The 24,652-nt window shown below is 38.0% G+C and overlaps 1 protein-coding gene across 6 annotated transcripts in view; it reads left to right on the top strand.

Annotated features, from left to right (window-relative positions):
- Positions 1-881: 881 nt before the first annotated feature.
- LOC143021220 (CBP80/20-dependent translation initiation factor-like) overlaps positions 882-24,652 on the top strand; it is a 38,571-nt gene continuing 14,800 nt past the window's right edge. Inside the window, exons 1-6 of one of the 6 annotated variants that reach the window (XM_076178577.1) lie at positions 882-1,059; positions 1,656-1,744; positions 15,572-15,695; positions 16,389-16,515; positions 20,557-20,708; positions 20,872-20,978. In XM_076178577.1, coding sequence (XP_076034692.1) covers positions 1,658-1,744; positions 15,572-15,695; positions 16,389-16,515; positions 20,557-20,708; positions 20,872-20,978 — 597 coding nt within the window. In that variant the 5' untranslated portion in view covers positions 882-1,059; positions 1,656-1,657. Of the gene's footprint in view, positions 1,060-1,084; positions 1,745-5,852; positions 5,938-15,571; positions 15,696-16,388; positions 16,516-20,556; positions 20,709-20,871; positions 20,979-24,652 lie in introns of those variants that run through there. The other 5 variants (XM_076178580.1, XM_076178582.1, XM_076178579.1 and 2 more) reach the window with 5 other exon arrangements.

Below are 24,652 nucleotides of genomic sequence, written 5' to 3'. Positions count from 1 at the left end.
TGATTATAACGCAACTGCCTCGTAACTGGCTAAATTTTTAATAACAGTCATAATTGCTGGGTTTGGTTGTTTGAAAAATATCGCTGTTTCTAATGATTAATTCAAATTTATTTACAGAACCTGATTCGCTGGCGAATTTGTTATCGATACCATGGTTGTTTGTTGCCCTTTGCCGTAACAACCATATAGAACTGTAATTAGTCTTTGTAAACAATACTGAGATTTATTTCAACCTTTGCTTTCAATCCGGGTTCTGAGCAATACATACCTCGTCACAAGCTGTTGGCAGCATTAGAAATCACTTTATATGTTGTGCATTCACATTGTGTATGATCGTTAATTTTGTCAGAGGTGCCCATGCTAGATAACTTTATTCAGTGTTAACTTCTACGATCTTTGTGTTAGTTTATGGTAGACATTTGGCCGTGATGTGTTAGCTTCTTCGGAAACTGCTGTAGGCTACATAGAAGAGTTGACGCGTGTTTTTACAAGCTCTAACAATGAAATCTCAAAATGCACTCCGTGAAACCTGTTTTAAAAATAATTTAATGTCGAAGAACAAATAAATGTGAACGTCACGTATATTTCAAGATTATTGTTATCCGTCCTGCTGCAGATAGAATAAATTTAAAAGACAAGTTAAATACGCAAATGCTCAATCGAGATCGTTTTTAACTCTTTCAGAGTTCAGAAGCTCTTCTAGGGTGAAGAAAATAGCCTAGCGACATTTGTGATGAACATACTATTCAATTCATTACACAGATAATATTGTTCGTCAGCGAAAGCTGTGGACCGCACCCTTCATCAAATAAGCTGACAATTACTGTGAAGTGCATATTCAATGACTATTTCTGTAGGCGTATCTTGCGAGGAGGTTAGTGACAGCTCTCATTCTCAGGATCAGAAAAAAAGAATAATAATAAAAATAAAAATAATTGCACTCGTGGCCCGGGCCCCAGAAAGGCGTCGTCTATCTCGTGGTGGCCTTGTGGGTTGACGTCGAAGTGAAGACTGGGAGTGAAGACAACTCAGCTGATCGCAGCTTCTACGTCAGGGATTGTAAGTATTTTGTGTGTGAACTTATAAACTATCATAAGGATGTGCATAGCTAGTATGAAACATCCGAGTGTATAGATACTATGTAGCCAAATACTCTACGAATTAATTCTGTTTACACTTTGTAATAGATTGGGTACCATACTGTATGATAGATCAGGGTATTGTCATATCTAGCAAGTTAAGATTTATTGATTGTGGTTTTGTTTAGAAATGTAGAAGTGGTTGTCTCTTCGAATGGGAGAATTAAACTAATAACGTGACTCATGTTGAGCGGGGTCAAAGTATGAAATATTATTGTAGTGTGTTGCATCAAACTGGTACTAAGGAATATTATAAACGATCAGAAATTTACATTGGCTAGTACAGTATTCAGTATGTATGTTAGGCATTGATGCTCAATGATAGTGAATATAATGAAATAGCAAACACACAAGACAACTGGAGTGACGTAGGAGACGGGAGTGGTTGCCATTAGGGCCAGAGAAACTGAGATTGGAGTGACATTTGGTGGTGTCTGCAAATAGTGCCACTGCTGTCTGAGAGGTTGAGATGTTTTATTCCTGCAGACAGTTTTCACATTTCCTTATTCCCCTCAGGGATGCAGCCTTCTGGGGTTTCATTTGACCTTAGGTTTCAACAGTTATCCCTAAGTCCAGCTGGTAGCTGTCACTGGTACAGGGAGAGGGTGAGTTCCTATTCAAGGGGACTCTGAAACTACAAGTTAACAAAAATTAAGTTTTAATGTGTCATGGTGCTAAAGTTGCTTTTTCAGCTGAATTTAATGATTTTTAAAAGTGTCATCATACTGAAAGGGTTGCAGAATCTTGAATGCATTGATACTGCTCTACTCTTGAAAAGTTGCATCACATCATCAAAACAAACAATATATTTTGATAACTAGGGTTGCAGGTCTTCTAGTTGTGCATGAACTATTGTGGGATAGCAGTGAGAGTTAAAAAATGAACCACTGTTGGATTGATAGGTAGCCTACAGACTAATGAGAAAATGTATTTACAATTTGACATTTGCTTAGTACATTTAAAATAAGTCATAAAATGCATGTACATAATTTCCTGAGTTGTAGGGTGATGGTGCATAAATCTGCTCACCATGAATCAAAGAAACGCCCAATGATCAGATGAAATTATTGATTATTCCTACCAGACAAAAACACCAAGGCACTTGACTTTTCTTCACCTCGAACACCTCTTATTGAAACCAAATAAATAGTAGAACATAGAACTATTGCAGGAATAGGGTTTGGATAGCAGAAACACTAATCTTTGGTCTGTAAACAACTTGCAAGAATCATGAGTATTTATGTATTCAATAATTAAATATAAAAAACATCTAAACAGCATGAGATAAGACCTTAAGATTAATAACTGGCTGCATTAAAACAGCAGTTGTAGAACATCTACATTTAGAGACCAAAGTCCATCCCATGGAGCAATATATGAGTGATAAGCATAGTTCTACACAAGATCCCTCAAATCTGCCCACCCGATATGATGTTTCATGAACAAAGTGTATCAAATGCAATATTAAAACAACTTCAGCAGTATTCTACCCAAACATCCACAATAATTTACCCAGTACCTCACAATATGCTTGTACAGAAACGCATTTGGATCACAAATCAAGCATTCTGTAATAAACTGCCAAATTCTATATTTCACAAAAAAAAAAAAAAAAATCGCCAAATTCACTTAAGAGATCATCCCAACAAAGAAATCACTCTCAAGAATTGCATTGGCACACCAACATCTAATGTACTACCCCACATTAAAACGGTGCCAACACAGAATCAGCTTTACAACAGATAGCAGTTGTCCAAGATGGAACTACCACATAGAAAATAAAGAGCGCTCACCATCATTAAAAGAAAGAAGAGAGTAGAAGGTGATATTATGATGGTATTTAGGGAACCTAAGTTGTTGGGTCCTATTTCTTATTCTCCAACTGTCGTACCATTTTTTTTAATTCATGTATAATTTCAGCTTGAGTTGTATCAACCCCTAGGCTTTTCTAAATCTATGCTTCTGTATGGAAAACTGTATTTTATTCACTTCCTTCAGACTTTTTTTTGTGTGTATGACCTCGTGATACTCTGTTGTCCAAAGCAAGAAATGTGTTATTGTTTCCTATCCTTGGGATGATCTGAACACAGCAATCAAGTCCCCTCTTCCTCTTCAGTTATTTAACAGTGGCATTGCTCATGCTTATAATCACCGCTTGTACAGTTCATGTGCATGGCTGAGAATAATTTTGGTTGCTAATTTTTGTAATCTCTTGGTCTTGTTCATATATTTTGCTTTGTGAAGATTTCAAGGCATGTGGTAAAAATAAAGGCAACATTACATTATATATCATTAACAATCAGATACCCCCTTTCCTTTCTTGGCATTAAAATCTGGATTGTGGCTTCTATATTTTGGATGCAGCTGTTAACCCCTTCCATACGGTGCCGCACACGTAGGCGTCATGGGGAGCGAGTGTATTCGCGAGGCTGCCATATCGGCGTCTTGATTATATATATTGTAGTCGCCCCTCCATAATGACATTCTTTCTAATTCTTTTGTAATCGCATTTTCTATGGTTATCAGAATTCACGGGTTGAAGAGAGAACGATCAATATAAGCGGTGACTATATTTTATGATGCGAGTATTATTACGACACGTCGTACGGCTGGCATTGGCTGCTGCCACCGAGATCTAAGTCCATGACGCCTACGTGTGCGGCACCGTATGGAAGGGGTTAAGAGGTGCTATGCTTGACCTCTCAGTGAAACATGTACCACCAATGTGTGTATGAATATCTGAATTCATACTTTCAGACCAAGCTCAAGAAAAAGGAGGAACTGATTTGAAAATATTGTAATCTTATGGTTTTTATTATATATATATATATATATATATATATATATATATATATAATATAATGTAATAAAAATCATATATACATACATATACCAAAGGCTATTTCCCCCCTACATGGGGGGTAGCCAAAAAGAAAAAGGCATAGAAACCTCTCCCACCCATTCCATCCATTTCACTCCCCTCCACCCTCCTCCCTCCCTCTCATCTTGGTACCTCCTGGATGACAGGTCATCCCTGCATCCTGTCCACAGGATATATATCCTCTTGATATTTATTCATGGTTCTAAAAACTGTAGTTAATCACTTCTTTCTGTTATCTCTTCCAGTGAGTATGTTTTGTCGGTCAAGTTAGGGATTGTTTTTAGTTGGCACCCTTTGTACAATAATTTATTTATATGGTACCATTCACTTCTTGTGGCCACCACACCAATTTTGTATATTCCAGTTTGAAGTGATTTTCATTAAATTTTCATCATATTTTTGTCAATGTAGTGAAAGGCCACTCTTATGTTCATTAACAGCTTATGTATTTTCTGTTATGCTATTTATGTACTTCTCAGGTGACAGGCTCTGATCCTTTTCCTCTAATACTGTAATTGCCTTTTTGTACTTTTGTCTTTTTTCAAATTTTGTGACAGCTTAGTCCTTGTAATTTTTTATTCTTTTCATAATTTTGGCATCAGCAGCAAACAGGTTAGCATAGCTCTATCCATTATGTCAAAGATGCACAAGAACATTATAGGTACCATCACTGAGCTCTGCAAGTCCTCATTAGTCACTTTGTTCCAATTCAGTATTGGTTTAAAAAAGAAACTTGGTTTGGATTATATTCTAGTGACAGTAGTACTGTCAGACCATGAGGAAAGGTAACCAAGTAGATGTCCTTTCATTTGTATTTAGATGGTGGCAGATACATTCTTTGCATTGGTTGAGGGAATGGAATTGTAGCAACCTATGGCAACTTTAGATACAAGGGAGAATTAAAATTATCTGCACTTTTGCCATAACATATCTTTATTATTGTCACACTGGATTCTGCACATGCATGCGTATAGTTGGTACTTTTGTGGTCATGTGGTCAAAGTTTGAGCCCAATCACGCCATTTTGCTCTGTCTTTACACTGTAAACATGGCCACTTCACTTGCAGTATAAACCAAGGAAGACTAAAGAACAGTGACCTAGTTTCTCTGGTCAGAAGGTGTGTCAGCAGCTGAGATTATTTGGAAGCTTTTATCACAATATGGGGACAGTGCACTACTGTGAAGAAGTTTAAAAGTGGTCAGACAAGCGAGGTGGTGGTTGACAGGCATCCTGTTCCCTCTTCATGCATCATGCTTGTTTGGCCACTTTTAAACTTCTCAGTCGACTCATACACACTTCTACATGGTAGTGCATACTCCCCATATTGTGCTAAAAGCCTGTGATGAATTTCAGTCCCTGACATAGCTTCTGACCAGAGGCATTGAGTCACTGCTCTTTCTTTTTCCTTGTTGCATACTGCAAGTAGAGTGCCCATGTTTACACTTTAAAAACAGAAAGCAAAAATGGAGCAAACAGGCTCAAACTTTGATCTCATGACCATAACAATACCAACTAGGAGTATGCATGCGCAGAATGCAGTATGACAATAATAAAGATATGTTATGGCAAAAGTGCTAATAATTTTTTACTCTCCCATGTAGATTGAATGACTGGGAAATATAACATATTAATCCTCAAATGTAAGTTTGTAAAAGGTATTTGTATCTATTTTAATTCTTATCAACTCATCATAAGATTTATCATTCTAAAATCAAGTGTTATGACCAAATAATCCTGATGAGAGATTATAAGTATTTTCTTTATAGGACATTGCCAAAACTGCAAATGATTCTTTGTACACATAACTGGAAACCAAATATTATAATTCTAGGAAAGTGTGACCAAGGACTTGAGTAATACTCTGAGGACTTAAGATAAGATTTTGACCAGAAGATGATGACCTCCCTCCAAATCTAGTAATCTATTAAATATTATGTTACTTGGTTACATTGACTTAGGAAATGCATGCATCTTTTGAGATGAAGTAGTGGGATATAATATATATATACATATATATATATGTATAACCGTATTTTCTGGCGTATAGTGCGCGACTTTTTTCCATTGGAAGGGCCTAAAAATGGGGGGTGCCCATTATCCGGTGGTGCCCAATTTCTACGGCTTACAATAAAAATTCTGCGGCTGTGTGTGTAATTTTTTTCACAACAACGTGACGATGTTGGCCGTCACAAAGTCGGGACGGCACACTTCTCCGTGACGTTCCGTGAGAACAAGAAGAACAGCCATGGTGACATGAAAGAATACGCCAGCATGGGCTACCGTATATAAATATTTGTTATAGGTAGGTATCTATCGAATCTTATTTTTCATGTTTAAATAGGCCTAAACACCATGAAACATGATCAATATTCATGATATTTGCCCATGTTCACAGCATCCTAGTTTGAATTTTTATGTTGGCTTTGTTGCTTCACTTTAGGTATGGTAGAAATTCTGTTGCGGCCGTTCATAAACTCGTGTCAAACACCTGACTACAACATCCTCTTTCGGGAGTTATATTAACTAAACGTCACTTCGATGAGAGACTGTCCTATTTCACCACTGTCATTGCAGGTTCAAAGCTAAAACGAAACAGTGTAGTTTGTTTCAGTATTAAATAAAAATGGTAAAGATGAATTATTTCCTCAAGATATAAAATGAACATTTTCTGTAAAAATCCCGAAATTTTTCTGTATATTTTACTTTCAATAAACTTTTTTTTAAATCATATTTCCTACAAACTATTTAAGCTACAAAGTAATGAGGGACCAATGCACAACATGAGTCATACACCGGTACATGTAGTTCCGACTTTTTCTTAGTTGTCCTGATTGATCCCTAAACTGACACTTAATTTAGTGACAAATCAACAGATTTCCCAGCGGTGGCTCTAGCCAATGAAAAATACTTCTCCATGTAACCTCGTTCACATGATATAAATACCGAGGTAAAACTGCGTTATAGACAAATGTGATCGGGCATGCGCGTTATCTGTGTACTATATATACACGTGTGTGTGTGTGTGCATTTACCTAGTTATATGGGAAGGGGAGCTATGCTCATGGTGACCCGTCTTTGTATCTTGCAACATCTAGTTTGCTCTTAAATTCTTGTATGGAGTTTGCACACACTATTGTTTTGTCCAATTTGTTCCAGACATCCACCACTCTGTGTGGGAAGCTTTTTTTTTTCAGATCTCTTCTATAACTGTCCTTTTTGAGTTTCTTTTCATGTCCCCTTGTTTTTCTTTTATCCCTTTAATAGGTCTTCTCTGTCAAGGACTTCCATACCTTTCATGATTCTGTAAATGGCCAATAGATCTCCTATTTCTCTTATTTGTTCCAAGGTTGGTAGTTCTAGTTTAGACAATCTTTGCTCATATATCAATTTTGAAAGTGTTGGGGCCATCTTTGTCATTGCTCTTTGGATTCTTTCTATTTTCCTTGTATTCTTTTTTATACTGGGTGTCTATAGTGTCACTGCGTACTCCAATCTTGGTTTTATCAGTGTGACTAGTATTTTCTTTACCATTACCTCATCCAAGTAATTAAAAGCCACCTTTATATATCTTGGTAAATGGTAGATTTCTCCAACTGTTTTGTTTATCTGCTTCTCTGGGGACATGTCTTTAGTGATGATTACTTGTAGGTCCTTTTTGGAACCAACTTTCTTTACTTCCTTTGCACCAGTTTTATATTGTCCTGATATTCTTTTTTTTTTTTTTTTCCAAATTCCCATTTCTGACTCCTTTCCCTGACCTTGTCCAGATCTTTCTGTAGTGATTCACAATCTTTTTCTGTACTTACTTCCATTAGTAGTTTTGCATCATCAGCAAAAAAGTCCATGTAACATTGTACACCTTCATCCATGTCATTTACACATATAGCAAACATTATGGGAGTCAGTACTGAACCCCGTGGGACTCCACTTTGTGTGCAACAGAAATGCGGGGGACATTTGGAATATTTATTGTGATGTTAAGCGTACAGGAGTGAACCACAGTAGGAGAGCTACATGCTCTCAGTAAGACAGATGGCTATAGACTGACATGGGGGCAATGTTGTACTCCTTACACAGAAGGAAACAATGCCACATCCTACATATTCAATCAATGAGGGCCTTGTGCCCATAACAAGGTCCTTGTACTGGAAAGTGTCTGGTGTTTGGGCACGCCACAACACTGTGGTGCAAACCTTACGGTGCCCTGCTCGTATCAAATGCCAGGGCACCTCAGAACACTATACCACACACTTATCATTTCTTCCCAAGTAGAGTTTTTATCTCTGAGCACCACTTCCATTTTTCTCATATCCAAGAAATCTTCCATCCATTGTAATAGTTTTATGTGTATACCTTCTGTTGTTTTGAGTTTTCTTGATAAATTTTTGTGTGGTACTTTATCGAATGCCTTCTTTAAGTCCAGGAAAGCACAATCTGCCCATCCGTCCCTTTCTTGCATTATATCTATTAATCTTGAGTAGAAACAAATCAGATCTGTGGCACATGATCTTCCCTGTCTAAAACTGAATTGTCTCGGATTTAGTATATTGTTCTCCAGATGTTTAGTCCATCTCTTTTTGATAACTTTCTCGCAAATTTTAGCTGTTGTACTTGTAAGGGAGACTGGTCCATAGTTTGTTGGGTCTTCCTTGTTTCCCCTGTTATATATTGGAACGATATTGGCATTTTTCCAGTCTTGTGGTACCTTACCTTATTTCAATGAGCAGTCTCTTATTTATATACTCGTATTTTGTCCAGTAGTTCATCTATGCATTCTTTTTGTATCCAGTTTTCAATTCTGTCAAAGCTGTGTGATTTTCTGATAGTGTTCATTATTTGGTCCCTTATTTCTTTCTGTGTCACATTTATTTCTCTAATTGAGGGGATCTGTCTCCCCTTCATCCCAAATGTGTATGTTTTCTTTTGTGAATACAGATTTGAAATGTTTTTTTTTTTTTTATAATTTCAGCCATTTCCATATCTTATATATATTCTATGTTTCCTTGATGTAGTTTGATTATTTCCTGTTTATTTTTTAGTTTACCATTTACATATCTAAAGAATAATTTAGGTTGATATTTACATTTGTTTATATCTTTTTCATAATTTCTTTTTCTTCCCTTCACATTTTTACATATTCATTTCATACATACATATACTAAAGGCTCTTTTCCCCCTTACACGGAGGGTAGCCAAAAGAAAAAGGCATAGAAACAACTCTCACCCATTCCATCCCCTACATATTCCACTCCCCTCCACCCTTTTCCCTCTTCATCTTACCACTTTCCATTTTTTTCTTTTTTCCATCTTTTCCAAGCTTTGACTCTTTTATTTATTGCCTCGCTACATTTTTTGTCATACCAGCACTTAATGTACATCTCCTTTTTTTGTTTTGGTACATATTTATCCACTCCTTCAATATAGATTTCTTTTATTGTCATCCATTTCTCTTTCACCTGTGTTTCTTCCTTAAGGAATTTTTTCCCAACTTGCATTTTGAAAGAATTTTTAAAGTTTCCCAAAATTAGTTTTGTTATACATCAAACTTCATTTTCTGTGATTCTTGTTTCTCCCCATATTTATTTCCTCTTTTAGTTAGAGCTCAAGTAGTGTGTGGTCACTCTTTCCAATTGTTGTCTTGTATTTAATTTTATCCACAACTTCAGGCTCTGATGTAAATATTAAGTCTAGTCTCAAAGTTTCTTCATTAATCCTATATCTGGTATTCTCTTTTACCCATTGAGTCATTGTGTATTCAATGGTCATTTCCAGTAGTGTGTTTCCCCAAAGGTCCTCTCCACCCTTCACTGTCATCTCCCAACATATTTCTTTATAGTTAAAATCACCCATAATTACTAGATTTCCTCCTTACAGTATTTCATTTAATGTATGCCTTGTATTTACCTAGTTGTGTTATACGAGAAGAGGAGCTATTCTTGTAGTGACCCATCTTTGTATCTCACAACATCTAGTTTGTTCTTAAATTCTTGTATGGTATTTGTACACACTATTGTTTCATCCAATTTGTTCCAGACATCCACCACTCTGTGTGGAAGACTACTTTTTTTTTCAGATCTCAATAACTGTCCTTGAGTTTTTTTTCATGTCCCCTTGTTTTTCTTTTATCCTACTTCAATAATTATTCTTTGTCAAAGACTTCCATGCCTTTCATGATGCTGTAAATGGCCAATAGATCGCCTCTTTATTTTCTTTGTTCCAAGGTTGGTAGTTCTAATTTAGACAATGTTTTTTTTCATATGTCAATTTTGAAAATGTTGGGACCATCTTTGCCATTGCTCTTTGGATTATTTCTATTCTCCTTATATTCTTTTTTTATACTGGGTGTCCATAGTGTTGCAGCATACTCCAATCTTGGCCTTATTAGTATGACTAGTATTTTTTCTACCATTACTTCATCCATGTCCCCTTGTGTATTTACCCAGTTGTATTATACAGGAAGGGAGATATGCTTGTAGTGACCTGTCTTTGTATCTTTCAGCATCAAGTTTGTTCTTAAATTCTTGAATAGTGTTTGCACTCACTGTTGCTTTATCTAATTTATTCCAGGTATCCACCACTCTGTGTGGGAAGCTATTCTTTTTCAGATCTCTTCTATATTTATCCTTTTTGAGTTTCTTTTCATATCCTATTGTTTTTCTGTTGTCCCACTTTATTAAATCATCTCTATCTAGGATTTCCATTCCTTTCATGATTCTATGAATAGCCAGTAGATCTCCTCTTTCTCTTCTTTGTTCCAGAGTTGGTACTTCCAATTTGGACAATCTTTGTTTGGATGTCAATTTAGAGAGTGTTGGTGCCATCTTTGTTGTTGCTCTTTGTATTCTTTTTAATTTCTTTATATATTTTTTTAGCACTGGGTGTCCATAATGTTGCAGCATACTCCAATTTTGGTCTTATCAATGTAACTAATATTTTCTTTATCATTTCCTCATCCAAATAGTCAAATGCCTTTCATTGACCTTAGTAGGTTGAAGGTTTCTCCAACTATTTTATTGATATGTTTGTCTGGTGACATGTCTTTGCTGATTATTACTCCTAGGTCCCTTTCTGCGCTCACTTTTTTTTTTTTTTTACTTCACCAATTTTATAATTTCTCTGGGGTATTGGCTGCTTGTTATTGTGGCAAAGTAGCATGCAGTTGATACTTTAGGGTCTATATGGGGCGCCCCTACGGACCAGAGCCACACATCATTTTGTCTATGATAGAGGAAAACTCTTCATAGAGAAATGATGACACTTTTATACTACGACTGTCCCTCCGTTATGCTGTCCCCCAACCCCTTGCTGCTGTCCTACCATTTCTCTGAGTATTCATTTTCTGCTGTGGGGGAATTCCCTGTGGTGGGGGAAAAGAATACTGCCACCAAGTATTTCCACTTGGATCGTAAGAGGCGAGAAGAAAGGGACGGGGAGTGGGACTAGGCATCCTTCTCCTTGTAGCCCCACAGGGGACATTCCTAAACGAAAAAGTAAAAGCATAAGGTCTGGGAGTTTTCGGAACAGCACCCTAAGGTTTGGGTCTTTCAATGTGCATGGATGTGGTACAGATGAGAGTAAAAGGGAAGAGATAGGTAGTATGTTTGTGAGAAGAAAGATGGATGTGTTGGCTTTGAGTGAAACAAAGTTGAAAGGGAAGGGTGAGTGTAAGTTTGGGAGTGTAAGTGGGAGGTTATGAGGAGTGAAGAGAGGGCGAGGGAGGGAAGGGATGGCTATTCTAGTAAGTGAAGAGATAGGTAAACGTGTAGTGGAGTGGAAGGAGGTTTCCTGAAGGATAATGTGGATGAAAGTGAAACTGGGAAAGGAGATGTTGGTCTTTGTAAGTGCATATGGGCCTGGCAGTGAGAAGAGTGTAGAAGAAAGGGAGGCCTTTTGGATAGATTTAAATGAGTGCATAGAGGATTTAGGGAGAAATGTCAATGTAATAGTACTGGGAGACCTTAATGCTAGGGTAGGAAATGGTGCAATTGATGGAGTGGTTGGGAAATGTGGAGTTCCAGGAAAGAATTGTAGTGGAGAGTTGATGGTGGAAATGTGTCTAGAAAGAGAGTTGATGATAGCAAATACAGTGTTTCGGAAGAAAGTCAAGCATAAGTACACATGGGAGAGGGTGGTGGATGGAAGGGTGGTAGATAGAGCGTTGATGGATTATGTAGTGGTAAATAGGACTATGATAGGAAGAGTTAAGGATGTACATGTGCTAAGGGGAGAGGGTGGGGGAATATCAGATAATTTTTTGGTGGAAGTTAAGTTGAGAGTGGAGGATAGATGGAGAAAGAGGAAAGGGACAAAAGGTAGGGAGGTTCTTAGAGTGAACTCTTTAAATGAAAAGGAAAAGGAAAAGGAGTACAAGAAGCTGAAGGAGTGGGAGGGAGTGAAGGATAGAGCTAGGTGTGGAGGAATGGGGATGGTTCAAGGAGGGAGTCACAAAGTGTGGAAGGATGGTGTGTGGAACAAGAAGGACAGGAGGAAATAAAAGGAAGGGTAGTGAATGGTGGGATGAGGGAACAAAGAAGGTTGTAGAAGAGAAGAAGCGAGCTTTCACAGATTGGTTACAAAATAGGACGAGGGAGTCATGTGAGAGGTACAAAGAAAAGAAAAGAGAAGTAAAGATAAAGGTAAAGGAGGCAAAGAGGAGAGCAGATGTGAAGTGGGGTAAGAGTATGACAGAAAATTTTGAAAGTAATAAAAAGATGTTTTGAAAAGAAATTAAGAGAGGAAGAGGAGGCGAATCAAGTAGAGAAGAAAAGGTAAAGGGTGCAGATGGAGAGATGATAATGGAAGAGAAGGTAGTAAGGGGAAGATGGGCAGAATATTTTAGGGAGTTGCTAAATGTGAAGGAGGATAGGGAGGGAAAGATAGTTGCAGTGGGAAATGCTAAGAAAATGAGAGTGATGAGTGAGGAAAATGGAGGAAAAATAAGGAAGGATGAAGTGAAGGCAGTTGTTAAGATGATGAAAGCAGGTAAGGCACCTGGTCTGGATGGATGTCATGCAGCTCATGCAGAATGTCTAAAAAAAAGGAGGTACAGTGATGGTGGACTGGCTGGTGAGGTTATTTAATGTTTGCTGGAGAGAGGGTAGAGTGCCGGAGGACTGGAGGAGTGCCTGTATAGTTCCACTTTACAAGGGAAAAGGGGACAAGTATGAATGTTGTAGTTTCAGAGGGATTACCTTGAGTGTAGTTGGGAAGGCTTATGGAAGGATCTTGATTGAGAGGATTAGGAGAGGAACAGAAGGAGTAATTGGTGAGGAACAGTGTGGATTTAGGACAGGTAGAGGTTGTGTAGATCAGATTTTTGTGGTAAGACAAATATGTGAGAAAACTAGGAAAGGGGAAGGATGTTTTTTGGGCTTTTATGGATCTGGAAAAGGCTTAGGATAGGGTAGACAGAAAGGCACTGTGGGTGGTACTGCAGATATATGGGATAGGAGGAAAGCTTCTAGGAGCTGCCAAGAGTTTTTATGAGAGTAGTAGAGCTTGTGTCAGGATTAGAAATGGAGAGAGTGAGTGGTTCGAGGTAAAGGTGGGACTTCGTCAAGGATGCGTTATGTCTCCCTGGCTGTTCAACTTATACATGGATGGGGTAGTGCGAGAGGTAAATGCAAGGGTAGTGGGTCAGGGATTAGAGATGGTTAAAGAAAATAGAGAAAAGTGGGAGGTGAGCCAGCTGTTGTTTGCTGATGACACTGCGCTTGTGGCAGGATCAGAGGAGGGACTGAGGAAGTTGGTGACAGATTTTGGGAGAGTATGTGATAGAAGAAAGCTAAAGATAAATGTGGGTAAAATTAAGGTGATGAGATGTACAAGGGGTGAAAGTGGCAGTAGACTGGATGTGAGCATTAAGGGAGAGCGACTGGAGAAGTGGATAGTTTTAGATACTTGGGTGCAAATGTGGCAGGAAAAGGTGGAGGTAGAATGTAGAATGAGAGAAGCGAGTAAATGCCTTGGTGGTTTGAAGAGTGTAATGAGGAATAGACATTTGGGAATGGATGCTAAGAGGAGACTGTATGAAGGAGTGATTGTGCCACCAGCACTGTATGGGGCAGAAACATGGAACATAAGAGAGGAAGAGAGGAGTTTGAATGTGTTTGAAATGAGGTGTCTGAGAAGTATGATGGGGGTACTAGGCTAGATAGAGTGAGAAATGAGGTGAGGAGAAGAAGGGGGGTGGAAAGGGAGTTGGGAGATAGGGTTGATGAAAGAGTATTAGGATGGTTTGGACACATGGAAAGAATGAGTGAAGAATAAAAACTAGTAAAAGAGGTATGGAAGGCAGATGTGGAGGGAGTGAACATGAGGGGACGTCCTAGGATGAGGTGGATGGATGGGGTGAAGGTGGCTTTGGGGAAGAGGGGAATGTCTGTTGAGGAAGGACGGGAGAGGACGGAAGACAGGGGTGAATGGAGAATGGTTGTATATGGATGATGATGTGATGCATGAGGTGGAATGGGCGTGGGGATGGGGGGTGAGGTAGTATGTGTGAGCAAAATTTGACACAGCCCGAAGGGACTTCTCCCCGTCTTCTCCTTTTATGCATTGGGGGGACGGAGAGGGGGGGTTGCCGATTTAATGAAGCGGCCTTGCTGTGGATATGCTGTGTCTTGCGACACTGCTTCTGACCCAGGGCAGTGGACAAGGTGCAGGGATGACCCGTCATCCAGGAGGTGCTAAGATAAGAGGGTGGGTGGAGTGAATTCAGGGATGGAATGGGTGGGAATGATTTTATGCCTTTTCCTTTTTGGCTACCTCCCTTGTAAGGGGGAAAGCCTTGGTATATGTATGTATGTATTTTTACTTTTTCCAAACTCCATTATACTACACTTCTTGATGTTAAAGTTCACTTGCCACTCTCGACTCCATTTCCAGATTTTATCTAGATCTATCTGTAGTGGCTCACAATCTTCCTCTGTTCTTACTCTCTTTAGTATTTTTGCGTCATCCATCCATCCATTCCAATAATTTTCCTCTGATACCACCTATTGATTCTATTTTTCTTATTAGTTTTTTGTGTGGTACTTTGTCAAATGCTTTTTGTAGATCTAGAAAACCACAGTTTTGCCATCCATCCCTTTCTTGTATTATTTCTAATAGTCTTGAGTTGAAGTAGGTCAAGTTTGTTGTACATGATCTTCCTTGTCTATATCCAAATTGTTTAGTTACCGCCCTTATGCTAGGGTTGCAGCACCCCTTTTTGCTACAATATTTGACTTTTTTTTTTTACTATTTTCACAACTAGTATCTTCATAATTGTGGAGCACAAATTTAACGATCCTTTGTGCTTTATATCAGTTCTACTTGGCTGATTCTGCATGTAAATCTACTAAATGTTTGTTCAGTGATTGTTTGCTTGGTACTACTGTATAGGATTACAACCCAGTTGTATAATGTGGTTTGCCTGTACACCAGTTCTGGCATTTACTGTTGACAAAAATTTGTTTGCTTCTCAAGTTTAAGAAATGTTTCCAAAGGAACCTACTTATGTAAAGCCCATGTATTTATTTCCCATGTGCTGATGTAGTTTGGCCTTAGGGTTTGTTTGTTTTGGCCATGTGTGAGCAGGGTGAACGCAGGGAACCAACCACCACCATGCCAGGAAGGGGACGGGGTATTCAGAATTGCAGCAGTGACACTCTTCGTAGACCAGGGCAAACAGGTAATATATATATATATCTGTATAGACTTTACTGTCCAAGAAAAAAAAAAAAAAAATTGAAATCACCTTTTTATGTTTCTGTATTTTTGCACATTTTATATTTTGCATTGTATATACATGAGGGGACGGACAGGGGTGGGGTCACTGATTAAATGAAGCAGCCTTGGTGTGCAAGTCCTGTGTCTTGCTACATTGCTTCTGACCCAGGGCAGTGGACGGGACACAGGGATGACCTTTAAGAGGGAGGGAAGGGGTGAATGGGAGTGGAGTATATAGGGATGGAATGGGTTGGAATGGATTTCATGCTTTTGTTTTTGGCTACCTCCCTTATAAGAGGGAAAAAGCTATTGGTATCCCTTCCACCACCCTTACCTCTCTCTCATCTTAGCTCCTCAAGGATGATGTGGTCATCTCAGTATCCCATCACTGCCTTGGGTCAGAAGCAGTACAGCAAGACACAGTATAATCACAGTAAGGCTGCTTCACTTAATCAGTGACCCCCCCCTCTCCATTACTTCATGTTGAAAAAGCCTTTGGGCTGTGTCAAAATATCATTCACCCATAAGCACCCTGCCCCTACCTTCCTTGTATAACTGTATCATCTATACACAGCCACTCTCCACTCATCCCTATCTCCTGCTTTCTCTCGTCCTTGTTCATGATTTACTCATGATTTGTGTTGGCCTGTTACAGCTACTGAAACTTCAAGTGTGGAGGATTTGATTGAAAAAATATGTCATGTTAAAAGCCCCGATGACCTCCAAATTCAAACCCTTGCTTCAAATGCTCGAAGTGTCATTATAACAGAAGATGATCTGCGGTGAGTTATAACATCCTTCTAGAGTTAATGTGTTATATTGAATAATTCAAATGGGGATTACATATTTACATTTTAATGATAGTGGTGGATGATATGAATACTTTCAGTGATCAACATCTCATGAGCACAAATAGCACTGTGCCCATAGTTATAATAGAATTATATGTACAAATGCTTCCTGTGTGATTAAAATGAATGTGAAACAGATGTAGTTTGCATTGTCAAAAAAATATACACCTGGCCATCATTTTAATGTATTTTGAAGGCAATGGACAAACTTCAGTGACAATAGATTTGAGTCCCTCCACTATATAATCACAGCATATCAAGAACCTGTGTTCACAATCCATGAAAAACATGATATTTAATTACAGTAGATATGTTTTATTTATTATGTTTATAGGACTGATGCCCCCCTGCCCCCTTTATCTTTTAAATCAAGGGATGAGTATGCAAAATTTGTTGAAGGAATAATTATTATTGATAATGTGTATACAGTCGTACCTCGGTACTCGACCATAATCCGTTCTGAGGTGGTGGTCGAGCACCGATTTGTTCGAACACCGAAACCAATTTTCCCCTTATCACTGTCTTTCTTTGGACCCATTATTAAGGGCTAGAGCAACACGAAAAAGTTTAAATCTGGGAAGAAATACTCGAACAAACTGCGTACGTCTTACTCCGCTGGCGGTCTGAGTCGAACTGACGCTTACACGCTGTTCGAGCTAGTCGAGTACCGAAAATCTGTTCGAGGTCCGATGCATTTTCTACTCGAATTTTTTGGTCGAGCACCGATTTGGTCGAGTATAGAGGCGGTCGAGTACCGAGGTACGACTGTATATGTACTAATGGCCTCATTCCCATTGTATGGTGGCGGCAAGTTCAAAGCATGACTTGATACTTCATTGGAGAAAAATACAGAAAGGTGATCCCTAGTCTCCTCACTCCACCTCATTCAATTGGCTTTTATGAATCTATGAAGAAGGAAGTGCATTTATTTATTTATTTTATTTTTTATTTTATTATAATTTATTTTTTTACCAATAGAATGTATGCATTGTTATGAATCTGTGAAGAAGGCACTGTGCTTGTATTTTTTCTCCATAGAATTGGTGCATCATCATGATGAGCACTAATTGTTGAATTGGAAGAATTAATTAGAAAAGTACAGTAGTTGAATATTGCATTTTATATACAAATTCAGCTCATATGAATCTGTGAAGAAGGCACTATGCTTTTATTTTTTCTCCATAGAATTGGTGTATTATCATGATGAGTACTAATTGTTGAATTGGAAAAATTAATTTAAAAAGTACAGTAGTTGAATATCACATTTTATATACAAATTCAGCTCATATCCAACATAGACCAAAGCAGCTTAATGGGCTTATGAATATTTAATGGAATTAAATAGGATTTTGTATGCCAATTAGTGCTTTCTTGACCTGATGTGTTGTTCCACTACCTTCAGAAATCGAGGTCAGCTTGTACACAACGTATATGATAAAAAAATTTCTTGATAAAAAAAAATTATGGTTGATCATTAAACAAAATCAACTTACATGTAAGTATATAGATTCTTTGTGGTAGCTTTCCAATACTAAAGGGATTTTGACTCTGATCTGTAACTTTTGACTTGGTATGACACTTAATCTTCCCAAAATATGACTGTAATACCCTTTAAGAGATGACACAACAATAAGAATTTATGAAATTAAAATTGATTGTTTATTTTTCACATTAACCCCTTCCATACGGTGCCGCACACGTAGGCGTCATGGACTTAGATCTCGGTGGCAGCAGCCAATGCCAGCCGTACGACGTGTCGTAATAATACTCGCATCATAAAATATAGTCACCGCTTATATCGATCGTTCTCTTTTCACCCGTGAATTTTGATAACCATAGAAAATGCGATTACAAAAGAATTAGAAAGAATGTCATTATGGAGGGGCGACTACAATAAATATAATCAAGACGCCGATATGGCAGCCTCGCGAATACACTCGCTCCCCATGACGCCTACTTGTGCGGCACCGTATGGAAGGGGTTAAAGGCTTTCTAAGTACAGTGTCTATCAAAATTCCAATGTGGGAAAAATAGTACTCCTTGGCTTGGTACAGTGAATACATTGAGGCATGTTCTCATAAATGTTACTATTTAATGGTACACTGGGTTCTTTTTACACAAGAAGATGAATCATCCTTTCTGTATTCTGGGTTGTATCATGTTACTGATTTGTCATATCCAACAAAGTCTTGAAAGGTATTGTGAAATCTATGTATTTAGAGTACCACAATCATTTGTAGGAGTATGTGTATTAATGATACTAACTCTACTACAATTTTCTGAGTTAATAGTTTTACTGTAGGAAAATGTGCATGAATGATACTAACATTAAAAAAAAAAAATCTTCATTTTGTAAGGAATAATTTTATTTGATAATTTTATTGTAATATCCATTCTCTTATCAAAAGTAGCACCCAAAATATATTATTCACACTGTGACTATCTTGTAAAGGAGGTGTGGAAGGAGTGAACATGGCGGGGGGGACCTAAGATGACATAGATGGATGGGGTAAAATGGGCTTTGGGGAAGAGGGGAATGTCTGTTGAGAAAGGATGGGAGAGGACAGAAGACAGGGGTGAATGGAGAATGGTTGTATATGGATGATGTTGGAATGCATGAGATGGAATGGGTGGGGGATGGGGGATGAGGGAGTATGTGTGAGAAAAAATTGACACAATCCTAAGGGATTTCTCCCCGTCTTCTCCTTTTCTGCATGAGGGGACGGAGAGTGGGGGTTGCCGATTTAATGAAGTGGCCTTGCTATGGATGTGCTGTGTCTTGCGACACTGCTTCTGACCCAGGGCAGTGGACAGGATGCAGGGATGACCCATCATCCAGGAGGTGCCAAGATAAGAGGGAGGGAAGAGGGTGGAGGGGAGTGAAGTGTGATAGGGATGGAATGGGTGGGAGTGGTTTCTATGCCATTGTTTTTTGGCTACCTCCTTTATAAGGGGGAAAAAAGCCTTTGGTATATGCATGTATGTATGACTATCTTTAAGTCAGATGTGGTCCTGTTCACCTAAACCATGAAGATTTTTTCAAAACATGTCTCCATTTTATACCAACTTTGATTTTGAAAGTTTGTGGTGACCATAGGCATGGAAAATAATTGAAACATTATGGGTGTCAAATCAAATATCCTGCTAACAGTTTGTAGAAAAGTAAAGATATACCATACCATTTTCCAACAGTATTTCCCCCTTAGAAGAATGGTAGCCAAAGTCAAAGGCATAAATCCACTCCTACCCATTTCATCCCCACATACTCCACTCCTATTCACCAGCCTTCCCTCCCTCTTTTCTTGGCTCCTCCTGGATGATGGGTCATTCCTGCATCTTGCCCACTGCAGTGGGTCATAAGCAATGTAGCAAGACACAGCACATCCACAGCAAGGCTGCTTCATTTCTGTCCCCTCATACAGAAAGAGAGATGGGGGAGAAATCCCTTCAGGCTGCAACAAAATATTCACACATACTCCCTCACTTGCCCCAGCCCCTACCCACACCCTTCCATGCATCACAGCATCATCCATTCTCCACTCATCCCTATCTTCTGTCTTCTCCCTTCCTTCCTCAACAGACATTCCCCTCTTTCCCAATGCCCCTTTTACCCCATTCATCCATCTCATCCTTGGTCGTCCCTCTTGTTGACTCCTTACACCTCTGCCTTCCACACCTCTTTTACTAATCTTTCTTCACTCATTCTTTCTATGTGTCCAAACCATCCCAAAGATATGACAAAATACACAGCAAACTCATGGAAGTTGTGGGCATTTTGGATGTTGTGTGAACCTTGTGAATTGTGGTACTCATACAAGGTACAACTTGTAAGCCCACAGTTGTTGTATTAATTGCTTGAGTAATTTTTCTGTTTCTCATCTTTCTCTGTTCCTCATTTACATTTTCCAATACTGTATAGATTATTTTCATTAATACTTTGTGTATTATTCACAAGAGACTTTGTTTTTTCAGAAATTTTGTGGCAAAACTATGTCATGAAGGGCTATCAGATCGTGCCAAAGCACCTGTAGTTGCAGCATTTTGTGGGGAAACTGGTCATCTACGAGTAGGAGAAACCAAGTTACGGAATTTGCTTATGGGTAGAGTCCAAGCGGAATATGTAGGTAATTGTGCTTTTTGTGGCTAGTTTTCTGGCAACTATTACAATTGGAAAAAAAAAATTGTATGTGTGTGTAGTGTGATACTGAGCAACATAAGATTTAATAATGAATTTATTATTGAATACCAACACAAAAAATTAATAGCATTTGTTAACTGGCATAACAGGAAAGGATGAACTTCTTAGGTCTGATCCAGTCCGTTTTGTGACATCAGCCATGTTCTTGGGGGAAGTATACAATTATGTTACTTGTGAAAATGGATCTCCATTCAAGGTAAGAATTGTTGGTAAATTTGTAGTATAATTTTCATAATCTAAATGTTTGATAATATTACTGATAAAACTGACCTTGGGTTCCTTGCAGGGTCCATGGCCACAGGTAGTCTGATATTGGATTTCATTCCAAAACATATTTTTATTCCTTTTAAAATTCTGATATAGACAAGTTGTTAGAATAAAATCTTAACAGTATGTCTTGAACCTCGTCCTTGGGTGATTGAGGACGAGATGGATGGATGGCGTGAAAGGGGCTTTGATATTTTGATGTAGTCCAAAGGAATTTGTACACATTTTCTCTAATTTTCACATAAGGGGATTGCCTATTAAGTGAAGCAGCCTTGCTATGGATGTATTGTGTCTTGCTGACCCATGATATTGGGTGGGAGACAGGGATGACCCTTCATCCATGAGGAGCTAAGATGAGAGGGAGGAAAGGGTGGTGGATGGGAGTGGAGTGGATGAATGACTTTTGAACCAAGGGTGTAAAATAAACCTTCGTGCAAAAAAAAAAAAAGTACCGTATATTTCCGTGTATAAGGCGACCTTTGTATAAGACGAGGTACAAAATTAGAGCAAATTTTTATTAATTTATCTCATATCGGTAGTATAAGACGACTGCTAAATTACAAAAGCATCAGTGTATCAAACCTACCGTATAAAAAGAACCGTTTTGATTACGTTAATCAGCTGTTTATTCCGCTTTTTCTCTTTTCTTTCTCATTACTTAATTGTATCCTTATACCAGATAAATTACTTACTGTATCCTTATAAATTCAAAATAAATGAAATAACAAAGCAAATCATGTATCACGATTTTCTGAGAGTACACGTCAACTAAAAAAAAATGATTTGTTTACGTTCCTGGTTCGACGTAGCTCACTCCACCGCACACAACGGTTGGCACACAACAATCTTGCGTTAATCAGCTGCTTGCCCATATCAATCATGGAGCCACCAACTAAGAGAAGAAAATACGAGGCAAGTTTCAAATTCTAAAATATGGTTGGCACGAAGCAATACTGATATTGCTGTTATTCCAGGTGGCTTAACTTCTGTACTTCAGCCACTTGATGTAAGTTTAAACAAACCGTTTAAAGATAACGTTAGGTATCAATGGAACGAGTGGATGACGAATGGAGAGAAGTCATTTACAAAAGGTGGAGCTATGCGTAGTGCATCACTTGATGTTCACTGCGAGTTTGTTATTAAAGCTTGGGAAAGTGTTAAGGTCGAAAGTATCGTAAAATCTTTTAAAAAATGTGGAATCTCTAATGCCATGGATGGCACTGAAGATGATTTATTGTATGAAAGTGATGACGAAGCCGAAGTCGACTCACCGGAACCGGACTGGGATCCCTACGATGACGGCATATTTGAGGAATCTTGTGATATGTTCGAACAACTTTTCGAAACAGAGAATGATGATTGTGACGAGTTTGAAGGGTTTTATATAAATAAAGAAATAAAGTTTTATAATGTTTTAAGTTTTAGATGTAATGTAATGTAATTTCATTGAAAATAAAGGTTTTAGAAATACGTTTGATGCGTAATATTGATGATGATTAGAAATTAAGTTTTATAATTTTATAATTTCTAAATTTTCTATGTTTTAAATGCAACTACTGTAATATATTTTTTTTATTGATAAAAAACGTTTTATGTACTGTAATCCAAAATTGTTATTTTCAGTCTTAAAAATTACTGAAAAGTTAGCGAAAGAAAAAGGTTGCTATGAACGCAACCAGTGCTCGATGTTTACATTTTTTTCAGCTGTGTTATATGTGTTTACGTAGAGTAGTTAAAAGTACCGTAATTTCATTAATATAGAATTATTCCTCGAATTTATTAACAATTGCCATTTACTATAAAGATATGCCAATGATATATTTGGTAAATATGGTTTAATTACCTTTATTACCAATTCTTATCATAATGTGAATCATTTCCTGTGTATCGGTGGTTATCGGCAGGCTAGCCTACCAAGTCATCTCACGTAAAATTCAAGGTCTGATTTTTATAATGGTAGTATAAGACGACCCCCAATTTTAAGGGGTGAATTTTTGGATTTTAGGGTCGTCTTATACGTGGAAATATATGGTAAATAAATAAATAAAATAAACAATATTGGAAATGAGCAAAAAACTGAAAAATCAACAATGAGTTGTACAGTTGGAAATAAGACTGGCTTGAAAATGAAAGGATAATAAGGATTGAGGTGTTTGGACATGGACAACTTGTCACCTGATTTTCAGGTTTCTTGGGTTTTAAGCTTCATGAGTGGGTGGAAGATTCACTTTTTGTTTTTATAAGCTCGCTGGCTGAGCGGGTTAAGGCGTCGTTACTTGCGGCGAAGGTCGAGGGGATGGCAGTTCGAATCCTGCCACTGGTGAAGTTGAACCAAGGACATGGTTAATTAAATTCCATGCTACAAAGTCCTCTGTGAGGCACACCGTCCTAGCCTTCCAATAGGGGGGAGTTTGTGACGTTAAACCATATCATCATAAACCATATCATTTTCATAAAGACTGTCCCTTGTTAATACATGCAAAGGATTACAAAGGTGGAGCATGCCGACAGGAGACCTTTTGATCCATATCTAGGTCAGATGCGAAAAAAAAATCATAATAATAAAATAAAAAATAAAAAAATATAATAATGTAAATAACAAATAAAATACATAAATAATGCATAGGTATAGTTAAATAATAAACAAACAGGTAAATAGTAAATAATAATAAATTGACATATAACTAATAATAAATGAAAATCAGACAGACAAAAGATAACAAAACAAAAACAAATAATATAAGATAAATTATAATCATTACAGCATCTTACTTAGGTATTTATCTAAATGATTCTTAAAGCTTCGAACTGAACTACATTGCACTACCTGTGCAGGAAGTTTATTCCATTCATTAACTACACGGTTGGCAAAGTTGTTTCTACCCACTTCCAAATTGAATCTATTTCCAGACAGTTTGAGACCATTGTTTCTTGTCTGATTTTCATTCAATGTGAAAATTTTGTCACTTTTGATGTTGTCAATTCCCTTTAGAATCTTAAAGACCTGTATCAAGTCACCTCTGGGTCTACGCTTTTTTAGGGAAAACAGATTCATGTGTTTTAGTCGATTTTCGTATGATTTATTTTTGATATTTGGAATCAGTTTTGTGGCTCGCCGTTGTACTTTTTCCAGTCTGTCAATGTCTTTAATGAGATTCGGTGACCATACGGAAACAGCATATTCCAAATGTGGACGAACTACTTATATAGCTTGTTAACCCCTTCCATACGGTGCCGCACACGTAGGCGTTATGAGGAGCAAGTGGATTCGCGACGCTGCCATATCGGCGTCTTGATTATATTGTAGTCGCCCCTGTGTTTTTACATTCTCCCTAATCTGCTCTTAATCCCATTCTCTGTGGTTTTCAAAATTCACGGGTGAAAGAGAGAATGATCGATATAAGCCGTGACTATATTTTATGATGCGAGTATTATTACGACACGTACGGCTGGCATTGGCTGCTGCCCGCGAGATTTAAGTCCCGTAGTGAAGTGGTTAATGAGTGATGGACTTTTGAAATCAAAAGATCACGCAATCAGTCCCAGAATCTTATTTGCTTTCTCAGAGGCTGAAATACACTGCTTAGATGATTTGAGGTCGTT

The sequence above is a fragment of the Oratosquilla oratoria genome, chromosome 41 (genome assembly GCF_046742065.1).
Source record: "Oratosquilla oratoria isolate Oo_2021 chromosome 41, ASM4674206v1, whole genome shotgun sequence".
Taxonomy (NCBI): Eukaryota; Metazoa; Arthropoda; class Malacostraca; order Stomatopoda; family Squillidae; genus Oratosquilla; species Oratosquilla oratoria.
Note: the sequence above shows the minus strand (reverse complement) of the source record. Positions and strands in the feature narration are given on the sequence as shown.